Source organism: Rhopalosiphum maidis, chromosome 1, assembly GCF_003676215.2.
Source record: "Rhopalosiphum maidis isolate BTI-1 chromosome 1, ASM367621v3, whole genome shotgun sequence".
NCBI classification, from domain to species: Eukaryota; Metazoa; Arthropoda; class Insecta; order Hemiptera; family Aphididae; genus Rhopalosiphum; species Rhopalosiphum maidis.
Window position 1 is genome coordinate 59,040,030 of NC_040877.1, and position 26,962 is coordinate 59,066,991.

General features: G+C 26.7%; 1 protein-coding gene across 1 annotated transcript; it reads left to right on the forward strand.

The window, feature by feature from the left end:
* The first annotated feature begins 18,491 nt into the window (after positions 1-18,491).
* On the forward strand, positions 18,492-26,664 carry LOC113548517 (PH and SEC7 domain-containing protein 2). Its single transcript, XM_026949447.1, is given in 15 exon segments — positions 18,492-19,017; positions 20,066-20,132; positions 20,310-20,363; positions 20,428-20,648; positions 20,718-21,367; positions 21,369-21,552; positions 21,615-21,853; positions 21,917-22,110; positions 22,604-22,796; positions 22,855-23,048; positions 23,115-23,343; positions 23,419-23,563; positions 23,625-23,768; positions 24,519-24,670; positions 26,405-26,664. Coding segments are annotated over 15 exon segments (2,820 nt in total). The 5' UTR covers positions 18,492-18,879; the 3' UTR covers positions 26,421-26,664.
* The last annotated feature ends 298 nt before the right edge of the window (positions 26,665-26,962 follow it).

Genomic DNA, 26,962 nt, shown 5'->3' on the forward strand with positions numbered 1-26,962 from the left:
ATTCTGCGGGAGATTCATCGACAGTAATTATAACAACGTCGTTGATCGTCACCTTTGAGAGGACGCCACACACCCATAGATTCATATTGTTTGTAAAAACGGTTTTGCGCGATAATGAACCTCTCGAGCTTTAGTCACAGATTTTTTTTCCAAACACAATGTATAAAAAAAACAATATTTTTTGTGTCTGAAATATTTTTATTTTTCCGATATCATTAATTTAAAAACGCGATTTAAATTTTAAAGCCCTAACAATAACGAATTTTAAACCATCTAAATCGTATAAAAAATATAAGAGACCACTATGACAAAATATTTTGTCTACGACCTACATTTTAGTGTTTTCTGTGTATAGATTTTATTTTTCAACTATGACTGTGTGGAAACGTTTTTCAATGTAATCGCATGGTTATATTAGGTACACAGCAATTAACTGTGGAACTGGGGTTAACAACGCGGGACCACTTTTAAAATAGTTCGAGTTAGTATTTAAAATTTTAATTCTTCTCAAAATTTAATTTAAAAGTGACCTACATGAAACCCCTTAAAAGGCGGGTGCGTGTGGCGTCCCCTTAACAATCAAGTACTTCGGATTACGGCCGGCTGCAGTGTGATGATAATATAATATTGTCGGTGTGTATATATACGTATAATATAATGTAGTAGCTGTACTGGAGTCTGCTTCAGTCTATGGCGGACGAACGGACGAGTTTGGCGCCGCTACTCAATTTAACGCACGTTGTAGGTGTATTTGATGTCGGTATTTATACGAATAACGGTAACGATGGCCTGAGCATTTTCAGTTGGTACAACAATATTATTATAGCCAGAATGTACTTGCGCTACGTTTTTGCAGCGTCTGATAGTCGTTTAAATTGATGGTTAGCATAAGAGCCAAAACGAGATGATATTTGGAAATGAATATTATCGTATAAAAGCACCAAACGCACATTCCTAATCCTAAATGCTATTAGCTGATTAATAATATGTACCTATGTTAGTGCTTCTGCAAAAATTTTTTCCAAAAACAGTTTCACGTTTTTTATGAAAATTTTGTAACAAAAGGTTTTTAATAAAATAAATTCATTGACGAAGAAAAATAATGTAAGTTATGTGACGAAAAATACAATATGTAATGGGACCAGATTAATTATTAATGAATTGTATGATTATATTATTAAAGCTAATTATAGCAAAATTAGAACAGTAAACAGTATAAAGTATAATACACGAACAGATTGCGATTGTGGATAGTTAAAGTGTTTATAGATAATAATAAATTAAGGACAGCCAGTACAGTCAGTGCCGTTGGAAATAAGTATATTTAGAATTATTGATAAGAGGGAAATTAGCAAACTTATGTTAGAATTTATTTCAGCATGAATAACCAATAGGTAATAATTGGGATAAAACGTTAGATATTTATTGAGACTATAATTATTTTTGACGCGGTTTTTGGGTGCTTAATTATCCATATCATTCTATGTTACACGTGTGTATATAAAAATAATAAGCGCGACGCCCCGTTGATTGCACAATGGTTACGACATACCAAAATACTCGCTTATTCACGTTTAAGTACGTAATTTTACATAGATAGCGCACATGTTCTAATGTAATGTGTATAATATTTATCTAACATCTATATTATGTTTATCACACATTATATTAAATATGTTATCAAAATAATTTAATAAATAATAATTTTTATTATTATTAACTTCTAGTACGTTTATTCAAAACACCATTGTGTTGATCTTCGTCAAAAAGTTATTTTTGGAGCTTTGCTTTTCCGATCTAAACATATTTTCAAAGTCTTTTATAATGTTATACAATACGGCCGTGTACCTAATAGGTACAATTCGTTCAAAATTGATTGCTGCGATATTTTATGGGCCATATTATAGTATACTCGTATGTAATGTAAATATTAACTTTCGTTAAATCGGAAAATACCATATATTTATACATTTAAGTATTACAGTAATATAACGTACGGAAATGAACTATTTTAAGAAATTCGTTTCCCGTTGCACAAAAAGCATATTCTCGTATAAGCACACAAAGAAAATCGCATTCTTTGTAATATTATGTACATGCAGTGTGTACATAATTTTTCTTTATTGTACATACACTTTACCGTGTAATCGTTTGGTTTATTTCGTTAAATAAAATCTAAGAAAATGTACAGGATCTTCCAAAACGTATGTGACATTGGTTTTCATACAAAACTTGACAAAAAATAAAAAATAAATCGTAAACTCGTATCCAATGTGATTGATATTGATTATATTACCTACAATTTAAGTTATTTTATTAGTTTAAAAAAAAATAAAACTTGGAAGTTTTCCAACTTTGTTTATTTGGGATTTAATTTTCAAAAGTCAACTTCAAAAATCTTCTTTTTTATTCATTATGTATAATATTATAAAACATTGGCTTACGAAGTTACGATCTTATATAGCCTACAAGTTATAACTTTTATTCGTACTGTTTTAATTTTGAATTGCATGTACAAAATGGCGACTGTACCATGAATTTGGAACACCCTTTATAATTGGCTCAGAATTTAACTTCCGGATAATTTACAAGCTATCCACCATAGCGTCTTCTGTCTATATTGCAGACCAATAACAATTATTCTATACAGTATATTTAATTCGGACTAACGTCGAGAATAAAATACTTTTGGAATTTATTACTAAAATGTTACGCTATACTTTACTTACACATGTCTTCTTTATAGTCTAAAAATCATGTATCAACTCTTATATTATACGATGTGATGTTACTCACACTATACGTTATATTTGTTTATGTATAATTTATATTATATACAACTTTGAATACATATTAATACATACCATACATGTAGACTGTGGGTATCTGATATTTCATAGAGTTCATAAGTCAGTGAAATACACAATGGTTATTCACAAGATCTTGTTATATTCAATAATAAATTAACAAATTTGGCTATAATATTATTTGATATTTCTCATTAGAACCAGATACAACTGTTTTTGAAATAAACGGTGATAATACATAAACGTTTAGAGATATCTCATGATTATATACGTCAAAAGAGTTTTATTTTACACGAATAATAAATGTATGTACAAGTTCTATTATTTATGAATACCTATGAAAAATTAATCTAAAACATCGTACAATATTGTTAATTTACAATAACTTAAGTTGATTAATTATTGATTAAAAAATAGGTTAAACTTAAGTCTAAACTAAAAAAACGTGGATATCAACGGTAATACAAAAATACTATAGTTTTTTTTTTTTATTAACCATACATTTAATAAATCGGACGTAACTAATCAATACATATTTAATTATTATAATTAAAAATATAAATTATAAAAATATAGTTCAACGATGATAAATCTTAAAATGTTTATGATTAAGTAATTATTATTTGCGTACACAAAAATATAAATCGTATACTATATGATAATACTTGTATATGTAATATTATGTATAGATTATAACGTAATGTCACGTTAAGACATCATAATATACTCTATAATTATCAAATATCGAGACGACTGCTCACACGTCATTGGGTTATTAATTTATGACATATTTAAAAAGTTCCAAATTATTTATTTATATTAAAAAAAATTGTATTATTGTTATTATTAAATTGGAATTATTACATAATATTCAATGATTTTGTTAATGATTATTTAATTAATTTTAGACTTTTAAAAATTTGAAACTATATTTAGTTACAATGTTTAAATATTTATTAAGTACATATTTGACATATTTGTATGTGCTTATTGTGTTTTGTCATCAGTTTGTAAATTGTTTAGTTAATAGTTACACTCGTATTATAGTTTACATTCATTTTGTTATATATGATCATGAGTTTACTCAAACTTTAGTCGTAAGAATTTGGATTTTTACTCACACATAAATGTCTTATAAGTAATTAGTACTAATAATTTAATTAAAAAAATATTACTTTAAATTTATTATTTCTTAGCTATAATAATATGCATTTACTTATTACGAGTTTCTTGTGAAAACAACAAACGCATATCTATTTATACACTGTTGCAAAAACTTAACTAACAATGAAGGACAAATTAAGCCAAGCCCGACATTGTCTGTTTAATAGGTTTAAATTAAAGACCCTGCTAAAAGAGGGATAACTATAATTTTAGTTTCATAATACATTTAAAAGGAAATAACTGTAAATGAAAATGTATTGTCAAACTATGTTTCAAATGACATTGTGTTAATATATAATATAATATCGCTGAACATAATTTCAAAATTTAATACCTACGTTTTAACATTTAATATTTTTAATTTTGTATTAGAATAAAAATAAATAATGCTACCTACTTATAGTAATACCTTATGATTTCTAGTTAAATATTAAGTGTGTGTAAATATTTAAAATCAAGATCCGATGAAAAACTAATTTATAATTTTTTGTTAATGAATCTTTAAAATAAATGTTACGATTTAATTCCTTACAACTAATAATAAAATCTAAGCACGCGGCACACCTACATGATTTATTGGATATTATATATGAACATATAACATATGTATATGATATATGAACCTGACAGTAACGGTAGATATATTGGTCAATTCTAAACTACCATGTGTGGGTCAGTAAATTACATTTTGACATCAGCACCAAATCTAATATTTGTATGTTCACTAAATTAATCTAAATATTACGTAGTTTAATTCGACAGAGATAAAACCCTTTACATGTCAAAAAATTAGTATTGTTTATCTGCTGTTAATAGGAATATCTATAAATAATAACAACAATATATTATATTGATCATGTCATTTGTTTTAAAACTGTCGATTGCTTCTGAATTATTATTTAAAGTAGGTATTAAAGTATTTATGAATATAATTACTATGTTTTACTACTAAACGTTTCTTAACGAGTAAAAGCATAATAAGAACCAACATACATGGTAATGGGAGTAACAAAAAAAAACAACAACAATTAAACAACAAAAATAACATGATTAAAAGTCAAGTAAATATTTGTTTAAAATTTAAATTATTAAATAATAATTTACAAAAAATGCATTTATTTTTTCAATTAGTTAAAAAATAGTTACCATTTGTTGACATTAGAATTTTTTTTAACTTCTTTTATCACTGTAATATTATATTAGTATTATGGTATAATATAACTATGTAAGGCGCTGTTGGACATTGTTTGCGATATAGAGAACATTTTTGGGTTTTTGGAAATACATTTTTATGTTATTGATATTGTTATAATGATTTTACGGGTAAGGAACTTGGTGAAATAGTTCAAAAAATATGTATACTAAAATTAAATGTTCTCATGATCTACCTTATAATTAACTATTAAGCTTAGTTTTATTAAGACTATTTAATGTAATCGAGAATTTATTTTTCGTGCCAAAACAACATTTTTCTGACAATTATTTTTCCCTTAAATTTTAGATGATAATATATATATCATATTTATTATGCTTAAAAATAAGTCTAAAATTATATTCACTGTTATATTTTATAATTTATAGTTGAACTTGCACTAATATGCACACGCGTGTGTTCTAATTGTACCATTCATACCTATAACATGTACCTATATTATATTTTTTACTAAATTTTATCTTACGAAACTATTACGATTAATATAACAACAATAATGCACTACTTTGAGTGTTTTGGACGTGTAACACGTACTAACCTGCACTCGTAACGTGACAGGAATGTAAGTTCCCTTTTAAGGTACCCCGTAGAGCTTTTAATTAAAGCTTACAAGAGGCCTTTATATTTATATTATAAATCAAATTAAAATCATTCTTTCAACGCGTTCAAACACAACTTTAATATAAATCACAGACTTTGAAAACCAAAAATAAGTATATAGTTATTTTAATGGACAAATAAACATTATTAAGTAACTATATAATATACAAGTACGAGTACACATTTTAAAATTCTTTTATATTTTAGATTCAATGATGAAAGTATGTATATTCAGTTTTACAGTCATGCTTTTCTTATTATATTTCTCAGCGAACTTTAATTGTCTAGTTGGTTACTATTGTACCAATTTGAATAGTAAATTTTTCAATTTTCTCATTCGTTTTTTATAAAATAAAATATAAATTATACGACAGAGATTAAGAATTTTTAGCAAATTAGATATTTACCGATTTCCAATCTATAATATCTAATTTATTATTTTAGAATGAATATAAAATATTGATATTGTAAAATAAATTTATATTATATAAGTATAGTATAATACAGTATAAGCCTACACATTGTTTTCAAAACTTAACAATGGAATGTTCTACATTAAACAGGGTAAACGAGGCCTTCGCCCCAGGTTCGTGTTTTTGTTATTGTTGTAGTATATATAAAGATACACGTTAACACACAAACGCAAAGATTTGTTAAACAATCTCTCTTTCTAAACAATTCATTATTAATTCAACTAATTTGTTTTATTTAAGCATTGTATAAACTGTTTTGGTCACGAAAACATTCAAATAAGGCTCAATTCAACAACTGCAATTTGTTTATTTTATTTTTTTATTAAACACTTTACTTATACATATATATAAGCTGTATAAATATAACAGGGTTATAAATACCAATACATTATACATTTACCTACTTTGATGTTTGATGTTCGACAGTTTATTTATCTATTTAGTATTAATTACTCAAGTTTTTACCTATATGATAATCGATAAGAACCAGACGCTATTATTGTTCTATTTTCAACTTTTAGTTAATTTTTTTCTTCTTAATTTTGCCAGTTGGTTAATTACTTTAAAGGTTTAAATGTACTGCAAACTTTTTTTAATTTCAAAAATTCGTGAGTTTCTATAATTTAACTGTTTAGCACCTATTTTATTTTATTATTATTGTTATTTTTAAAGACAGAAACAATTAACAGTTGTACAATGGACGAAAATGTTTCTCGCGACAGACATCATGATATTCAATCGGAATGGAACTTTTTTCTGACCTAAGTACTTATGTTGACTAACGATGAACGACTTCCTCCAAATCATTCTCATTGTAAATAGTTAAGACGGAATTTAACTGCGATATGTTCGTCACTAATCACCCATAACCATCGTACAACCCATTGGTTTTAGATATGAGCAAGAATACTAAAAATAACTCGAAGTTAAGTATTTTTAATTCAACTAAACCTGAATATAAAAACAAACATTTTAATTAAAAAATATAAATAAAATAAATGTATTTATGTTTAACAATTCAAAACATAATTGCTTATGAACTTGTAAATATATAAGACAAAAGTGTTATATATGTATGTTGAAAATATAATTACAAATTATTTGATTGTGTTGTTTTCACGTATTTTGTATACATTTTAACCTGCTCTTTTTTACATTATGCGTAAAAATAAGTTAATGCTTACTATATCGTTATTTTTCAGTTGTTACAGTTGTGCTCACAACTCTCGAATAAACGACTATCATTACTTTACATCGTTTACCAATGTATCAGTTACTTATTAATATGATTTCGGTACTCTTTCATTGGAAATAAAAAATATACTTAAACTAAAATAAAAAACATCTTGAGGTTAGAACCTTGATAAGAAAGTTAACAACCAACAACTCGTAACCTCTAATATACTCTGATCAGCATTCTAAAAATTGGTATCCATTGTCAGTGGTGGGATCTTTTATAGCGAATATTTCCTATTTTGTACGTATTAAGTAATTTTTTTTTCACTTGGTTTAAATATATTGTACATTTTTTGTAAAAATATAAAATTATGTATATTTTAAATTGTATTTGGGTACTTATTAATTTATCACTAACTGTTAATATTATAAATTATTTGATTATATACCTTATTTTATCATATTATGCACTAAGATCTTATTTTTTTTGGATATGTTTTAGTGAACAGTTGTTGTATCATTAATTATAAGTTAAAAATTTAAAATACCATTTTTTACAACTGCGTTGGATTTTTCAGTAAATAAAATATCAATGTAAAAATAAAATATATATTAGAAATTGCTGACTGGGTTAGTATTCAATCAGAAAACTAAAAAACTGAGTATAAATGTATATCATTTGAGTAAAAAAAGTGAAGTTTTTTTTTACAAATAGACATTTATCAAATCTTCATTGTCCTTATTGACAGTTTTTTTTTATTATTATGACTTTTGCTGTAATGCTGCTTTAAAACGATGGATTTTGCTTATTCGTCTTCTATGAAAAAAACTGGATTAGTATCAGTTAAGCTGTACATAGTGTACATGACTATTACCAATAACAATCTTTCAAAATAATTGGCTAAGATGAAATATTTATATTTTTCCTTTATAAACAGAGTTTCAATTAAAAAATATTATTAGTCCACTTCCCTAAGAGTTTAGTTGAGATGAATAACACCCAATATTTAATATAATAATATAGATATTTAATGTTTTGATTTGCTACACCAATTATGTAGCAAAAACAAAATATAAATCAGACTAAATATTACTACTGGAAACTATAATTTTATCGCACAAAAAATAATTCCATATTTGGTTTTAATATTTATGAAAATTGGTTCGGATATTACAAGTATGATATTCTTTAATTACTAAACATACATTTAAAGATCTTTATTTAGGTTTTTATATAATAATAACTAATAAATACTTATAGAAATAATAATGAGGTGGGAGCTGATAAGTATTACCATAACAATGCAATATGGGTGTGTCTGTTTTCAGATTCATTCGTTAAAAAAATTTAATTTCTATAATAAATTAGATATTTTTATTATATTTCTTATCGAATGTATAAATCGAAGCATTAGATTAGTTTAAAAACTTCATGAGTACAATTTAATATATTATATATTTATCTTAATAAAATTTCTAATAATATTTTATCAATGAACTAAAGATTATAATTTTCATAATTTTTGAGTAGTTTTATATGTTCAGTAAAATCTCGTGTTGTAGATGAGTAGTAATATTATTAATAAAGGATTACGATGCTACTCGCTCACTATTTTTTATCGGATACGAAAAATTAAGTTTACACTTTACATACATAGTTAAGACATACGATTTTCATTCAAGAAAAAAAATATCGATAGATGTGCCCATAACAAAGCTGTTTTCTAATTTTCTATTAGTTATTTAAAATATAGTATTCTTTTTATTCTTTTGAGAACTCTAAAATTATTATATTATTTTAATACTAAAAATAATTTCTGATATGTTACTGATTAATTTGTCATTTTAACTCTGTGGTAAATGCAAGTATACAATATGTCTATACATTTTTAATTTTCAGTTTTTTCCATGTAAAACAACTTAATAATATTATTATAATTTTGTATTTTTATTATAAAATTTAATTTACCTTAGATTTCATTGAAATTGCTTATTTTAAACCCCCTAAAAAGACGATGACGTGTAGATTCCACGTTTTTACATGATAAAGTTTTCATAATTATTAGTACGATTAAAATTGTATTTACATATCACCTGTACATATATTATATATTTTAGAATCTGAGTAGAGCGATGAATACATTGATTTTACAAAGAGGTGTTTTTCTTTTTTACGTGTATATGTCTGTAAACACGATAAACGCTAGTTATTTTAGAGAGATCAGAATTTAAAATTCCTAGTATTTTTCAAAATAATCAGGAAAAACAAACAAAAATTTAAGGTAAAATGGGAAATCTGGTTTTCAACAAAATTGATTTTGTTTTTTGGTATAACTTAAAAATTAATAACTTTACATAATAGAATTTTCACCAAATTATAATGTTTGCATATCCTATATAGTATATATACTATAATGTTCAAAACATTTTGAATCTTTTTAAATTGTATAATATTATAGACATTTATTATTTTTTTCTATTAATGATGATAAAAAAATATTTACTTAATTAAAAATAATGAAAATTTAATACAATATTCAATATGAATTGTTCTTAATCTGTATAAAAATATTTAAAATACATATGCAGAATCATTTTTTTTTATATAAATTTAAAGTTAAAATATGGACATAATTACGAAAATTTGCAGTTGAAAATTTATTAAATATTCGATTTTTATATCTAAGACTTGAAAATGTAAATACAAATTTCCTTATATGTAGTTTGTATTATTGAAACTAAAAAACTAAAATATATATAATCACAGATAATTACTGGTATTTGATGTTCAAACTTACACAAAATTACATAGCTTAATGATTAATAACGATGTGAATTGTTTTGTTATAGTTCAAACATTTTACTTATAGTATGATTATAAATTTTAATAAACGCAATGGCATTTTTAAAATATACAGATTAATCTTGAATTATTACCTATTAATATCATGAACATGAACCTATTCAAACTTTTTCCCGGTTAGGTGGTGTCGATTCAAAAAATAATAACGATAATATATATTATTTTATTGATATTATAATAATTGAATATTAATAATATCATAAATGCAATTTTTTCGGTAAAAATTAATTTAACCCGATTCTATAAAATAAATTATTATTAATAGTTATATAAAAACACATCATGAACGATATATAGTAATATAGGCTAACAGACCGCCTCTGATCAGAATTATTTTTCGTACACAATGACACATCATTGAATTAAAATTTAACACAACCTTTATGATATGTACAGCGACCACCTAACATACAGCAGAGCGCGCGGTTTCCATTTACACATATTTTTTCATGTTCATCTTTTAAATCAATATTATTTACAATCTAAAAATGAAAGTATTAATTATAAAAGTAGGTATACATGTATGCACATATCATTGTATTAACGCATACATGTTTAATATGTTCTTCTATTAATTGTTAACAAAAATCATATAAAATAATATACTCAACTACACTAATTAATCATAATTCATTCCCATAATTAGATGATAAACAAATATTTTGTATAAATAATAAATTATAATTTGAAAGAATATTAAATGCACGCAAATATTGAATCTAGAGGATAAGTACCAAGTATGGAATAGCGAATAGTTCCCTAATATGGAATACAGAAGTGAACAACATATTAATATTATTCAGTAAGGTAGCAAGGTCATCAATTATTCGAACAATAGTTATTTTGGACTTATAACGTACCAACTTATATTAAATCTAATACACCATTTATAGTAACCAGTAATGTAGTTTTGTATATAATTTATTCTCGTTTTCGATTTTAAATATACGAATATTATTGTATGTGTCCTTAAAAATCATAAAAAAATGTAATGTATCCCGTAATTTGGTTTTTAAATTTATGTAACGTATTTTTAAACGATAAAGGTACTTTTATCATCTTTAAAAAAAATTATATTTAAAAATTCATAATATTACATGGAGATGGAATAATAAGCATATTCCATTTGGCTATACAATATTACAGAAACACAATGACAAAATGATATATTATAGAAAAATGTGTTTATAAGAAAATGCAATCTCATAGATAAATACTGATATGTTAAACTGATAATTCTATCTCTCTGTAATCAAAGTACCTAATTATTTATTGAATTTTTAATATTAATACATTATTGAAAGTGTTATAAATTATAATACATTTTATTTGAAAATTATATATCCATGTAAGGAGCACATAATATATGTATATTTTGTTTTCGGTAATGTCAGCAGTAGAACGATTTTTGTATTCATTTGAACTGTTAAACGTGTTTATCATGGGGTAGAATCCACCGTGCAAAAAATGTAAAGCTGAATAAGTAAATTATTGTTCTTAATTGCCAATTATTTTCTTTTAGAAGTTTACGGTATAACCGCCAACACGTCGTTGTCTTCGTTATCGTCGTCACCGTTCCGTAAACGGCAGAATGGCCTAGTAAACTTTACAAAATACTAAAATTCATAGCAAGTTATTTTTTTATATAGATACTTATTTACATTTAAAAATGAAGCAATTTATACACCAGAACACGAACCAACAACGTATAAGAAAAAAATTTCGCAAAATAAATCGTTTAACATTTGAAACACAAATGTTTTTATTTAGAAGTTTCAAAAATAGATAGTTTCATCCATCAAATGCGCATTATTGATTCGTGTATTCTCTTTCTGTATGATAACATATAAGCACTGAGACATAATCAATATGCTTTATTATTCTGAATAGGATTTAAGAACATATTATTATTTCACGTTTCGTGTATTTTTGGTTTTTGATCTATCAATAATTTATATATGTCTGTATATGTATATTACATATGTTGTAGTTGGTTTAGTTTGCATAACATATTATATTTGTTACACATCAAAGTAACGCATATAGGACAAGATCAATAGTTTTTTTTGTTGCGTTATATGGACTTTAAAATATATATTATATTAGGTATATCTTCAGTTTTTCATGTCCGACAATAGTATTAACTTTTAACAATAATCATATAATATATTCCTCAAACTGACGATAGGAATTGATGTTTTTGAGTCTATATAAAATGTAAGATAACAATGATCACCCAAACATTGTTTATAGTTTCCTAGTTGACATTATCCAGTCTCGTATGTCATTCGCCTCTAATTTGCAATAGGATCGCCTATGTAACTGTATATAATTTTTATCCCTTTAAATTTTTCGTCATTAATCAAACCTTGTGACTCGTAAGATATTTATTACAGATATTTTGTTGATTATATTTTAATTCATTATTAATATATATATATATATATCAAAAAGTTAGTTTTTTTTGTATTTTTAGCTAATTTTACTGATTATGTATAAATAATAGGTATTTATAGCATACCTATAGTCATGTGGGAAAATACCCAAGTACAGATATACTACTATTATACTACTGGCATCAAGTTATAATAAAAATTTAACTTATATTAGTTAATTTATTTTTTATTAGTTAGTTGTCGAAAATATAATATTCTTAACCCTAAAAGTTTAAAATTAAAATTCTAGTGTACAGCATGATTTAACCTAAAATGAATAGATTAGTATTAATTTCACTTAAAACGGTTGATATGTATAAATATGATTTTAACTGTTGAAGTATTATTTTTCAAACTAAAAAAAGTTAAGTTTATTAGAAAACTAATTAACTAATTAAGTTAAACACTATAAAAAAAAATTAATATTATTTTAACTAGGTAATGACCATTACCCGCGTTTTATAATATTAAATACAACATATTTTTATATTATAATATTTCACGTAACGCGTAACCACTTACCTCGTCGTTCTTCCATTGACATTTATTTTGTGTGAAAATATGTTCCATTCATCGCTACCTGGTGCAGAAAAGCAAGGCAATAGTTTATAGAAGTATAGACAGACCGGCAATGTTAATGTACCGGTAGTATATATGCAATAATAGGCACCCGCTGCTACAAAGTGTAAATAATGAAAAATCGTTATCTGCCTTTTTATAACTAAATATAAATATATAATAATATTGTGCGTTTTTCTTGAAAGTTGAAACATGTTTACCAGAAATTAAACTTTTTCTCATGTCCATGCTTTAAAATCCAGTGATATTTATATTCGTATTTTATTTGCATAATATAATATTAAATTATATATATTATACCCAGTGTAATGTATAAGTATAATAATATACTATAATGATATGTGTTTTCAACTTCAAAGAGAGTTAACGCGTTGAGTCTGCGCTTCACCACCATTACTGCAGCGTGGCGTGCGCACTTACCTGTTCAGTCTCACTCATTGATGTTTGCAGCTTGAATTATTCTACAACAGTGTCGTACGGTACCCACACAGGTTTTCATTCATAACAATAAGTACTGACCACATTACATATTAGTGTACAGTGAGTGTCCTGCAAAGGGAAAGTTATTAAAGTATAATCACTTTAATAGCCAATAGGCATATAGTATATATATATATACGTGTAATATATTAAATATGATTACAAAATTTAAGTATAAAATAATCTAAATCAACTTTTTATGACGTGAGGCATAGAGTCATTGGCGAATCTAGGATTTTTTTTTTTGAGGGGGGGCTCAATAATTATTGTATACGGTTCAAATTATTGTATATTTTTTATACTATGAAATTGGATAAGAATACATTTTTTAATCGATTTAAATATTGTCTAGTTTTGATTCCACTTTAAAATAATATAATGATCAAACGAAAAATCAACTATTAAAAATTTGACCTTCGCCTTATATAACCAACGAGTGTTTTTGTCAGACTTCATAATTATTGTATATTATATACTAATACATCTAGTAAATAATTTATTTATTTTTAGACTTATTGATTTAGAAAAAACATTTCACATACAAATTTAAAGTCTAAAATAGATGTAACTTATGAAGTATAACATAATATATTAGCATAAAAATAAAACATAAAGTAAGACATTATATACTATAGTCATTGCATATAGGTTAATTACAAACTATATTTATGTGTGAGTAATATGTATATAGGTAATAATATAATAGTTATAAATTATAATACTAATTATAATTATTACTCATATATTAAAATCGTGAAATTAATTTTAAAAATCAACTTTCCTATACATTCATTAATTTTAATTTTTAATGTTAAATAGATATAGATCCCGTTAACTATCCTATAATATAGCATTAAAATTTGCTCATATGTTCTTGAATCGTTGAATTAAAAAATGTAAAATGTGCAGACTGCAAATATCCTAAATTTGTAATCAAAAACTTAAATGAAATCGTTATTGCTATTAGTAAGCAATTTAAATTTATTTATTTACTATTTATTCGTATAGTAAGAAAAAAAAATAATAGTATTAATTTCTTTTAGTTCCTATTGTATCACACTATCATGGTTATAATTGTACGTCGATATTATTATTTATCAATCTTGTGTCTTATGTCTACAGACCTGCAATAAAAACATAATTATAAACATGTCTTAAAATTTATTTATGCAGGTATCCCTTACCAAATACAAAAAATGAGGATCATACCAAAAAAATATTTACTGTCACTTTTAACTTTAAACACACGGTAGGTATTATTGTATTATATAATATTTACACCATAATCTGCAATCATTCGTTAAATTAGAAATGTTGGACATTTTAATGACTGATTTATATTATTATTATGTATATATAGGTAGTGTGTTTTTATTTTTTTTGATGATATTTAATAATTTAAAAGGAATATGCTATTTTATGATAGCATGCACGTATATAATTTAAATAAGTATTATTTTAACACAATCACTCATTTTTAAATACATTTCTCACTCTCAAGTCTCAAGCATCTGTTCGAGAGGGAGATATACTGTCATTGATTAAATATTTAATCAATGAGTGGTAAGATGTATTATACAATATTATCTGTAATTATAAAATATATCAATTTTTTAAAATACATTTAAGATTCTATAGGTATTGTGATTAATGTGTTACAGTCATAAGCATACATATAGTATTTTAAAGTGTTATAACAAAAATACAAAATATTAATATATTTAGCCGAATTAGCAATCGAATCGAATAATTATCTTGGATAGAAAGACTATATAAAGATTATAAATTTCCTCTCCCATTCCCAGAAAGGTGCACCTTTTATAGGTGCACCTAAAGTAAGAGCATTAAAATGTGTATAGACTTACATAAGTTATTGACGTTATTGTAATTACTAATTACTAAGATAAAAAAAAATTAAGCCACGGTATAAATAGTCTTGTCACTTTATAAGCGAAGACAAACAACCAAGACACAATATCTATGTATCACAAATACATATTTCCACAACTCCAGTAGCAGTTTTGACAAAGCTTTAAGGCTCTCTCGCCCTGATAGTGGCTATTGCTTTCCGTCAAAATCACCACCGGATAGCATTCTAGCTATTATAATATAAACATTAGGTTAGTTATATATAATTTTAATTTTAATTTTAACATTAAATGTTTATGTTTTATTTAGCTGATTTAAATTAATAAAATAAAATAAACTCATAATTTTATAGAATAAGCTATAATTATTAAAAAATATTAACTTAAAAAAATGATACAAAAAGTGAACTCAAATTTACTTTAAACCGAATAATCATTAATAAATTATCATAATTGATATATATTACAATATTAAGAGGATGCTACAGCTATAGCTGGTATACGCCCGCATACGTAGTCTCTGTCTTAAAACCTACAACATAACTGTTATATTATTATTTTTAATTTTGAGTAATTTGAAAGATTTTTAAACTTATTTTGAAAATAAAAATATCATAAAAAAACTGAACAGACCTAACAGATGATGTTCTTACCTTTAACTTTTAATTTTGATAGTAGGGTTTAAAATCTTACAAAAAAAAAAAACAAATTTCATTTGTTAATAGAACAAAATTTCACAGGATAGAATAAAAAATTAAACGGGATTTTAATCGGTAACAAACACTTTCATGCAATCCATTTGAAATTGTTAAAACCCCGATTTCGCTATAAAATAAATAAAAAGTTTAAAAAGGGAATTCATAAGGAATAGGATTGGGTTATAATGTATGAAGTTAATTTGCATCCGCTAGACTAATATATTGTTAAATTCAAAGTTGCTTGTATATTTCAAAGTTAGCTTATATATTTGTTAAAATATGTATGTTTTTTACAAAGCTATTAATACAAATACAATAAAACCTATTAAATATTATTTTAGATTTGAAAAACAATTTCACGATAGCCTCCGCTGGCTCCACTCAGTCCTCTACTTGTCTAAACGTCACACGCGAGCATTTAGATCCACGACTGGGAGCACAAACATGTATTGATGTTTATGTATAGTCATGTCGACATTGGCATTCGTATATTATTATACATATTTATACGCGCGTAAATATTGATGTAATATATTATATATATTATAATGACGCGTTTATGGTTTCAAAGTCGACCTTGTTCCGACGACATCAGCAAACACGCGCGTTGATGCGATATGTGTGTGTATAAAATTATAATAATATATAATATAAATTATATTATACATAGTGCGTGTGCACGGGCGTGTGTAACGAGTAACGACCGACCGCCGTTGCGATCGAGAGAGGCATACCTCAACAGACCTACCTAACCTACCTACCTTTACGAACGAGAACAACACGTGAAAGCCAATTAAATACGTATTTAGACGGTAAACCCGACGTTGAATAATAACTAGATATTAGGTATATTATCCGCGAGCGGACTAATTAAGTGGGTATACGTATGTAATATCACGTAGAAAAGGTAAATTTCGTGTCTTATAAATTAATAATAATACCCATCACAGCTGATGCACGCAATAGTATATATATATAGGTACAGCGGGCTGCGGGTACCTGTATACACATATAGTTTCCGAGAGAGAATTTTGCTACGTTCGAAACGATATTGCAGTATTGCACATTTGCACAATAATCGCACATTCGCGTACTTGCCACACAGCATGCGTTTGTCAAAGTTGGCAGTATAATCTATATTATATTATATTATATTGATATAATATATGCGTGTACATTACTTTTACAAACTTTACCGAGTTTACTGTACAACAGGCGATCAATATTGGCGCACGTTACACTATCTTTATGGTCATTTTTTGCGATTTAAAAAAATAAATTATTTTATAGTTATAAACTTTGAGCAGACCATGAATACTTGCCGAAAAAAATTCCAATTAGGCGTTTCTAAATTTTATTTTATTGGCTTTTCACGTTTTTTAATGACAACTCGAGAGACTGAGAATATTTTTTTTGATCCTCTTTTTTTTTTAAGAAACTATTAGTTCAATGTTTGCTATATTATATATATATATATACAAATTTCTCCTAAAAGATATTCTTTTATAGTTAGTCGTTTTTCAAAACTAAAAAATCACCACATCTGGGATATAATTGAACAGTGTAAAAATGGATTTTTTCGTCATACACTAAACATTAAACTTGTACCTATTACATAATAATGTCTGTTAAAAATTAAAATATTGTAAATAAATATCGCCCGATAAATTTTTCTAGTGCGTTATGCATTGCAAGTCCTGTAAGGCACAACCTCACAGCTGACCATTTGATTTCTATAACGGAACACCGTGTGTACTACAATTATACCTATAATAGGCAAATGCGCGTAGGTTTAAACTTTTATAAATCCGCGATCAATATTGTAATAACAATATTAATATTAAAAATTACCGTATTAATAGATGATTATTATTATTATTATTATCATCATCATTATACGTTTTAATAATAATAATATTTATATTTTTAATTATTATTATAATAATGAGCATATCCATACCTACGCGATTATGGCGTGGACGCAATACGCGCGGAGACGTGCGCCGCCGTGTGATAACTGATAACCGTCGTTGGCGCCACGGTGGGGGGACGGGACGGCCGTGACGTCATCGCGGGGTCGCGGATATCACTATAATACTACCCGAGACCGTGTCCTCCGCCCCCCTCACGTCGCACCGTGACCGGCCGTATCATGTGCCCGTGCTGGTCGTAGTGTCGTGTATTTGTTGTATTATAGTCGCCGCCGCTGCCGTCGTTACTCGTCATGTTCTCGACCGTTCGTCAGCTTTGCCGCCTCCGTAGCAGCGGCAGCCTCGGCCGCCTGTGAACAGTGACCGAACTCGCGCGCGCACCCACTCGTTCACCCGATCACACACACACACACACACACACACATACACCCGCGTGTCAGACATGAGTACATGACTTAGGCGGTCACCGGTGTGTACGCTCGTGCCCGACAAGTGACCGGTCGTCGCCGGGTCCGGTGGTGTCCGTCGTCGTGGGGTGACACTAACGAGAGCAGGTGGCATCTCGAGCCCCAGCCTCGCAGCATCCGCCGCCATGGCCGTCGAGATTTCGGTCACCTTGTCCCGACCGGAAATGCCTTCGGGACTGGGATTTTCTTTGCTCGGTATCGCCGACTGCCCGCCGGTCATCTACGACATCATCGAGAACACGCCAGCTGCCGAATGCGCTCAGGTATTGCAGTGCTCAATCTCACCATCGATACCTACCCCCGATTGGTCTGCGAGACCGAATCCCGTTTCCCGGACGTTCGTTCGTCTAGCAGCTCAACGGCTGCCAGGCGTAGGCACTCGTTTACCGTACAGTCAGGCTCCCGATTGAGCCCATTTCGTTTTCGTTATTTGTTAAATTTCACTGCTCTCTGATAAGTGTTTGATATCTGCTCTGTGCGTTTCTTCTCCAACTATTCACTTTAATATCATGATGAATCACTGACCTACCTATGGGTGACCAAAGAGGTCTAACTAACCAATAGGTATTGGTTACTGTCTTACCAATAACATTACCTTTTCTAGTTAATGTTTACATAGATATTATCCACGCATTACGCATAACCCATTTAGAGAAAACGCACATATTTTTACTCTTTTTGAATTTGTGCCTACCTACACACATTTCTAAATCTGGAAAGTGATATGGCCCTGAATTGTTATTGATTATTAAGTGAAATATCCTACATTCATGTTAACTGTATGCACTTTACAACACAATCAATTATAATTTAATGTGATTCAATGTTTAGCATCTTTTTAAAAATGTCCTTGTAATTAAATTAATTGATGGATTGAAATATTTGAAATGACAATGTCAAAATACACGAAAACAGTATGCCATAAAAAATTGTGTTCAAAATATATGTATATTCGACATACGTATTAGCTAATAAATAATATACTTATCTAATTTTAACGCTTGTTTTGTTTTTTTTATTATAAAATCTGTACTCACCTGTAAAACTGAATGTGAAATGATTATTTTCATGTTAATCTCTGTAAGATTTAAATAGCAGATAAACAGTTACATTTAAAACATACCCAATTAATAATTTAAACACTTAATCAAATATTTTTGATAATTGCTAATTCAAATTTTTAAGAAGAAAAATTTGATACAGAATAGTTTTGTACCAACTCTTATCAAAGCCCGAGTCCAATGCACTTCAATGCTTAAAAAGTTTTGATTACTTTCACTTATTATTAATTTTATATTAATATTTTTCTAGATTGAAGTTGGTGATGTTATCATAAAGATAAATAATGAAGATGTGCAAACATGTACAATAAAAGAAGGTAAGATTATTGCTTGAAAATTTCAATGGGTTTGATTCAATTATTAAATTATTATTTGTGAAAAAAACTTAAGTTGAATACATCTAAAGCAAATGTTTATGCTTAAATTAATTTTTTCTTTGAGGGTTACTATTATCTATGTTATTTTTAACATTAATTTATATTCTTTTGTTTTAGTATTGAAATGCTTGAGATTAGCACAAAACCCCATTATTTTGAAACTTGTCAGAGGTTAGTATATATTTACACTATCCAAGTTATTTATTGTTAAATTGATAAATTAATGACTTTTTAGATCCTGCTATTAAAAATAAAGTACATGATAAACTGGCTGAAGATGGAAACTCCCCTCAATTATTACTACGTGATATAGATTCTCCACCACCTCCACCACAACATCATCCGCCACCATTAGAAATGGTTACTAGAACAAATACGAATAAAGTTGAAGCGCCTAAATATGAAGCATTTATGATGACTGGTGAGAGAGTTATCAAAATGTCTAAAAATAGTCAGGTAAGATATTTTTTTGTTTTTATTTTTTTTTTTCCACTTTAATTTAGTGTGTGTCATTATTATTTTTAGGTCTCTTTATTACCAAAGAGGGATCGAAAAGTTGATTGTTTGGTAAAAAATGGTGGCCCAAAAAAATTCCAAAAAGTAAATTCAAATTCTGTTCCTAGTAGTCCTGTCGAAAATGATCGACCAAACATTGCAAAACCTAACTCTGGAAATACATCGCCGGTTTCTCCTCCTCCTACAAATATGTCCAACTATAAACGTGGCTCTCGTTCTGAAGATCCTTTACGTTCAAATTCTGAGTACCCAATGTCTTCTACTACGAGTATTGATACTGAAGACGAAGATATTACATCTTCTTGTAACACCTTATTAAATACTAATATAAAACCACTTGAAATGGAAGACAAAAGAGTGTTGTGGACATATAATGCTGGTCATGTTCCTGATGAAACATCAGCTTCTTGCAATTCCCTCCAAAAAGTTCTATCACCTACGTCACCAACATCCATATCCTCATCAATAATGTCATCACCTTCTGACCGGCGACGACCAGCCAAGGGATCATTCCGTGGCAACAGTCATCCAACTAGCAGTCATTCAAATATATCAAGTCCTGACTTCCAAGACACTGCAGATTCAGATTTCTTGATTAACTCACGTGAATTAGAGGTGTCAGATCCTAGTGACAGTGATTCAACTATTGTAGCAAGCGAACCAAAGATTAGAAAGCGATCTACAGAAGGACAGTACACTATATTATGATAATCATACGGACCATCGAATTGTCATACAGGTAAAAGGTCCAGAAAAAACAAATTTAGTTAAAGACAGTGAAAATAATAACAGATATTACAATGACAAAGAAAATATTAGTAACAATGAACATCAAGATTTTAAAGTATGTAGAATTTTATATTTACAATTATTTAGTTTTTTTTAAAAACTTATATTTTAATTTAGGACGAAGAAGAAGTTCAACATTTATTAGCATTAATGGAAGGTGCAGCTCAGTTGGCTAATTCTGTTACCAATAATGATGAGCACTGGACACAAAATGAAGATTTTGATTCTGATAGCTTACATAGTTTTCATTATTCTCCTAAAGCTGTGGATATGCCCTCGGCAGTAAGACTTGCCAAACGCTTATTTTATTTAGAAGGATTCAAAAAAAGTGATGTATCTCGACATTTAAGTAAAAAGTATAAAAATATAATTTTTTTTTTTTTTAATAAATATTAATAATAATAAATAAATGATTTTAGTAACGAATTCAGTAGAGCAGTTGCTGAAGAATATTTGAAGTATTTTGATTTTAAAGGAAATTCGTTAGATTTGGCATTAAGGCATTTTTTGAAACAATTCAGTTTAACCGGAGAAACCCAAGAAAGAGAAAGAGTGTTAGTCCATTTTTCCAAACGGTTTTTGGACTGCAATCCTCAATGTTTCAACTCTCAAGGTAATATTAAAATTGTAATACCTATTATTATTTAAATACATTTATAGTTTTCATTTTTTAAGAAATATCTTTTTTACATCTTGTTTTTAATTTAGTAAATAGTTATGTTTTAAATTTATTTTTCTTGCATATCATTTTATTTTAATTGAATTTTTTACCTTTGCTCTCTAATCCTTAATTAAAATAAAATGAATAGTTATGTACATTGTACACATGTGAATGCATGTAGGTAGATTTAGACAATCCTTTGCATATGATGTAATACAAACAGTCTGTTTTTTTTTATTATCATTATGTAGGCATGTCAACAATTTCATTTATTCAGTTGTAACCTTGATATCTTGTAGAAAATTATTTAAAAATTTCTAGTTTGCATTTTTATATATATATATATTTGCATAATTATTAATTTTATTTGTCAATATTTTTAAACTAAAAATAAGAGACAATTTTTAATCAAATAAAATATTCTTTTAAATTATTTTATTTTTAGATGCTGTTCATACATTAACTTGCGCCATTATGCTATTAAATACAGATTTACATGGCCAAATGATTGGACGTAAAATGACATGTAATGAATTTATCGAAAACTTAGCTGGTTTAAATGATAATGAACATTTTCCACGTGACGTTCTTAAATCATTGTACATGGCTATTAAGTCTAATCCTCTTGAGTGGGCAAGGTGAGATAAAGTTTTTATTATAGAAAATTCAAAATTCAAAGTTTATAACATGTGTTAGTGATGATGATTTGGATGAAAATCAACTAAAAAATGCAATTGCTAGTCAGCCAATTGATGGTCTTGGAAATAAAATCCCTGGTCAAATAGGCAAAAGTGGGGGAAGTTATGATGAAAATGTCATGACTCAAGCTTTAGAGTATAAAAAAGGATATGTGATGAGAAAATGTTGCATGGAAGCCAATGGAAAGAAAAGTAAAATAATAATAATAATAATTTCATATTTATTAATGATAATATTGTGCCCTTAAAATTTTATAGCTGCAAGAGGAAAACGTAGTTGGAAAATGTACTATTGCACATTACGTGATCTAATTCTTTATTTACATAAAGATGATTCTGGATTTAGAAAATCTCAAATTAGTGATAGTATTCATAATGCAATACATATACATCACGGCTTAGCTACTAAAGCTACAGACTATACAAAAAAACAACATGTGTTTAGACTTGTTACTGCTGATCAAGCAGAATATTTATTTCAAACTAGGTAATCATTTTAATTTAGGTCTCATCTACACTTTTTAATTTTTATTTATTTACTTTTGTTTATTTCTATTATTAGTGATTCTAAGGAATTGGATTCATGGATAAATACAATTAATTTTGTATGTGCCAGTTTTTCTGCACCACGATTGCCAAGTGCTGTTGGAAATCAGAAAAAATTCCAAAGGCCATTATTACCATCAGCTCCAACAAAATTAAATTTGGTTTGATTATTTACAATATTTCATTTTTACTGATATAAAATGTTTTATTTATTTTTTAAAGCGGGAACAACTTCGTGAACATGAAGATACTTTGCGACAACTAGAAGTAGAACTTGACATACATAAAAAGAAACCGCCAGAACGCGGGACTAAAAACATCACATTACAATTTTATAAAGAAAAGGAATCACATTTACTAGAAGAAGTAAGTTTTATTAGTTAATAATATTTATTCATTTGGTAGAGTGTACAAAATAAAAAAATCTACCCAAGGAAACTGAAATTATTGGCTTCCTCTTACAATACAAATCATTTTTTCTATTTTTTCATAATAACTTAAGTTACCTATACATTATAAAGAAAAATAGGTGTTAAAAATAAAAAATATATATATAATTGACCATTATGTATAATTGTTATCATTTAGTAACCAACCCAGATCATATCGATATTTTGAAAAAAATTGCCTCATTATTAAATTTAAATCGAGTTATTGGGTAAAAATTGCAATATATAATATTCGGTATTTAAGAAATAAGAGCTATGCATAATTTTGATTAATTATTATAAGCAGCCATTGAGTGATTTATAGTGGACCTAACTTAAATATTAAAATTATAAAAAGTAAGATTCAAAGCATTATATTTTTTATACCAGAAAGGCAATAAAAAATGCTGTTTGTTTTTCATAACAATACTGGTAAATGTAAATAATTATTAACTCTTCAAAAAATAGTATAAACATATTATTATAATTTAATTAATTAAACGTAATCATAAAAACAAATAGATAAATATTTATCCTTTTCACATACTTAGCATCTAATTTATCATGAAAAAAAAAATTAACTTTTGTATTCAGGAAGTGATGCCACATGTTTAAACTATCCCATGTTTTTATCTTAAATGTATTATGCTTTTATTAACTATTTATTTATTTATTTTTTTTTTTTTAGTTTAAGCGTTATAAAACATATGTCTACTTGTTGAGATCTAAAATGATTCAACACCCGGAGTATGACTCAAGTACTGCGTTAATGGAGACTGATGATGAAACAGAAGTGGTATCTGTTAATGAACAAAACAGTTCATTACCTACTTCAAACAGGTACAGTTACAATGCAGCTATTTATTCTACAATGGCAACACATTATTAATGTATACAATTTTAAAAATCTTATGAGTATTCTCAATTCTGTGATTATTTATTTTAATAACTTTTGGTTTTGGATAGAGTTGCCAGGTGCAGGGATACAATATTTTATTTTAGAAAATTGCAGGGATCAATTTACATTAGGCTCTGTATATGCAAGTTTGGTACATAATTTCTGATATTGCATAACACTTATATTATTAACAAATATGACCTTTGCAATGATTGAAATAATGTTGAGTTCAAACTAATTAGCTTTTGCTTTATTTATTTTCTATTCAAATGCTTGAGTTTTAGAAACGCAATGACATAACAAAAAAAAAACAAACTAATTTTAAATACTTGAAACAAAAATAAATTATTAATTAATATTTTAATTGATGAGTAAACAAATAAATATTATTTGCACTATGGAATAAACTTTATATTAAAACAATTATTATCTGATTTAGATAGTAATAAATCAATTTTGTCATCTTTTTTTAAAAATATTTTAAATCAATATAAACAATTATCAGTCTATTATATACTCTAATTGATGAATATTGAATAAATTTATTGTGCTATTTAAAAATTTGTATTTGTTGAACATGTATTATGATTTATTTATAAATACTAGTGATGGGTCAAACCCTGAATTTTTAATTCGAACTTGAACTCGAATTTAATACATTTTCTCATTATTATTATGAATGGTATATAAAGTGCCCATTACAGCTTATAACTTTCTATCGCTAATACTCTAATTATTTATAAATAATGATTATCAATTTTTATTTATTTTTTTAAAATAAGTTTTGAAGAATTGAACAAATATTTGGTCTTTGAACTATTGTGGCCAGTAAGTCTGGCTTGAAAAATATTTTTAAGTTCAATTTTCGAACAGTAAAAGATGTTTGATAGTTCGATTCAATTTTTTTTCATGCAGAGTTCGAATTTTGAACCAAACCGAACATCAAGGTTTCGGTTTGGTTCAAGATTCGAACAGTTCGACCCATCACTAATAAATACATATTAAAAATGTATAATATCTAAATAAATATTTCCAATACATTTTAGCATTTTACAAAGCTATTTAAATTTGACCATAAAATAAATTAAATCTATTTAAATGTTTTTGTTCCAATAATAAACTTTTTTCAGCTAAATAAAAATGTTTGCAATTTAAATATCTTCAGGAATGTTAAGTAGTGCTTTTTCAAAATCTTGTGTACTTAAAATAGCAATAACCTATAATAACTAATAAATTCACAAGAAAAAATTGCCTTTGATTTTGTCAGAAAAGGCTGACAGCTTATACAAAATATTGATCGAACACTTTCAATTTTGTTAAAATATGTTATGATATGAATTTATAGCATGTATCATTTATTATTTGTTTGCAATTCTGCTAATAAACTTATACATTTTTTAAACATTGTAGGTATTATTATGATTAACAATTCTTAGATTATTACTTACAAAATTTAATCACAAAAAAATAAAATTTATAGATAACTGCTTTGATTGATATAAAATATCACATTTTACCACACTACACTGTACTGATTGATAATCACAAGAAATTTGCACAGAAATTTCTGTTTTGACTCATGCAACACATTAACATTTCGCGCGAGAATTATATTATTATAACTATTATTATTTCTATTTCATCATGAGAATGTTTTGTGTTTATGCATGGTAAAGGAGTATCGATGCTTGAAGCTGCAAAATATGCCACTGGACTTCCAAGACATTGTCACCTGGCTGTGTAGTTAATCTTATTTTGTTTTTTTTTTTATATTATTATTTTTTTAACACTTGATAATGTTATTGATCCCTAATCAAAAGTATGCAAATGAATTCTGAACAATTTATATTTATATAAATATATTTATCTCTATGTAAACATTATTTTGACATCTCTATTTTGTGTATAACTATTCTAAAATTATGTTTACATAATGAAAATAATAATTTTTATATTATTTATTAATTGGTTAGACAAATATTATACCGTTTATTAATTTGAAAAAGTAAATTTTGACGAAAAATATTTCACATTTTATAAATATTTAATATTGTTTTTGTTCCATCTAATGTAATTCATTAAATTAGTGTTTAACAAATTACTCATCTTTAAATACTTAACCATTATAATTAACAAAACATATTATTTTTTACTTATTGAAAAATTTAGTTTATATTTTAATGCCTAATGAAGTAAATAGACTTATAAATATATGTATGTAAAAAATACATACA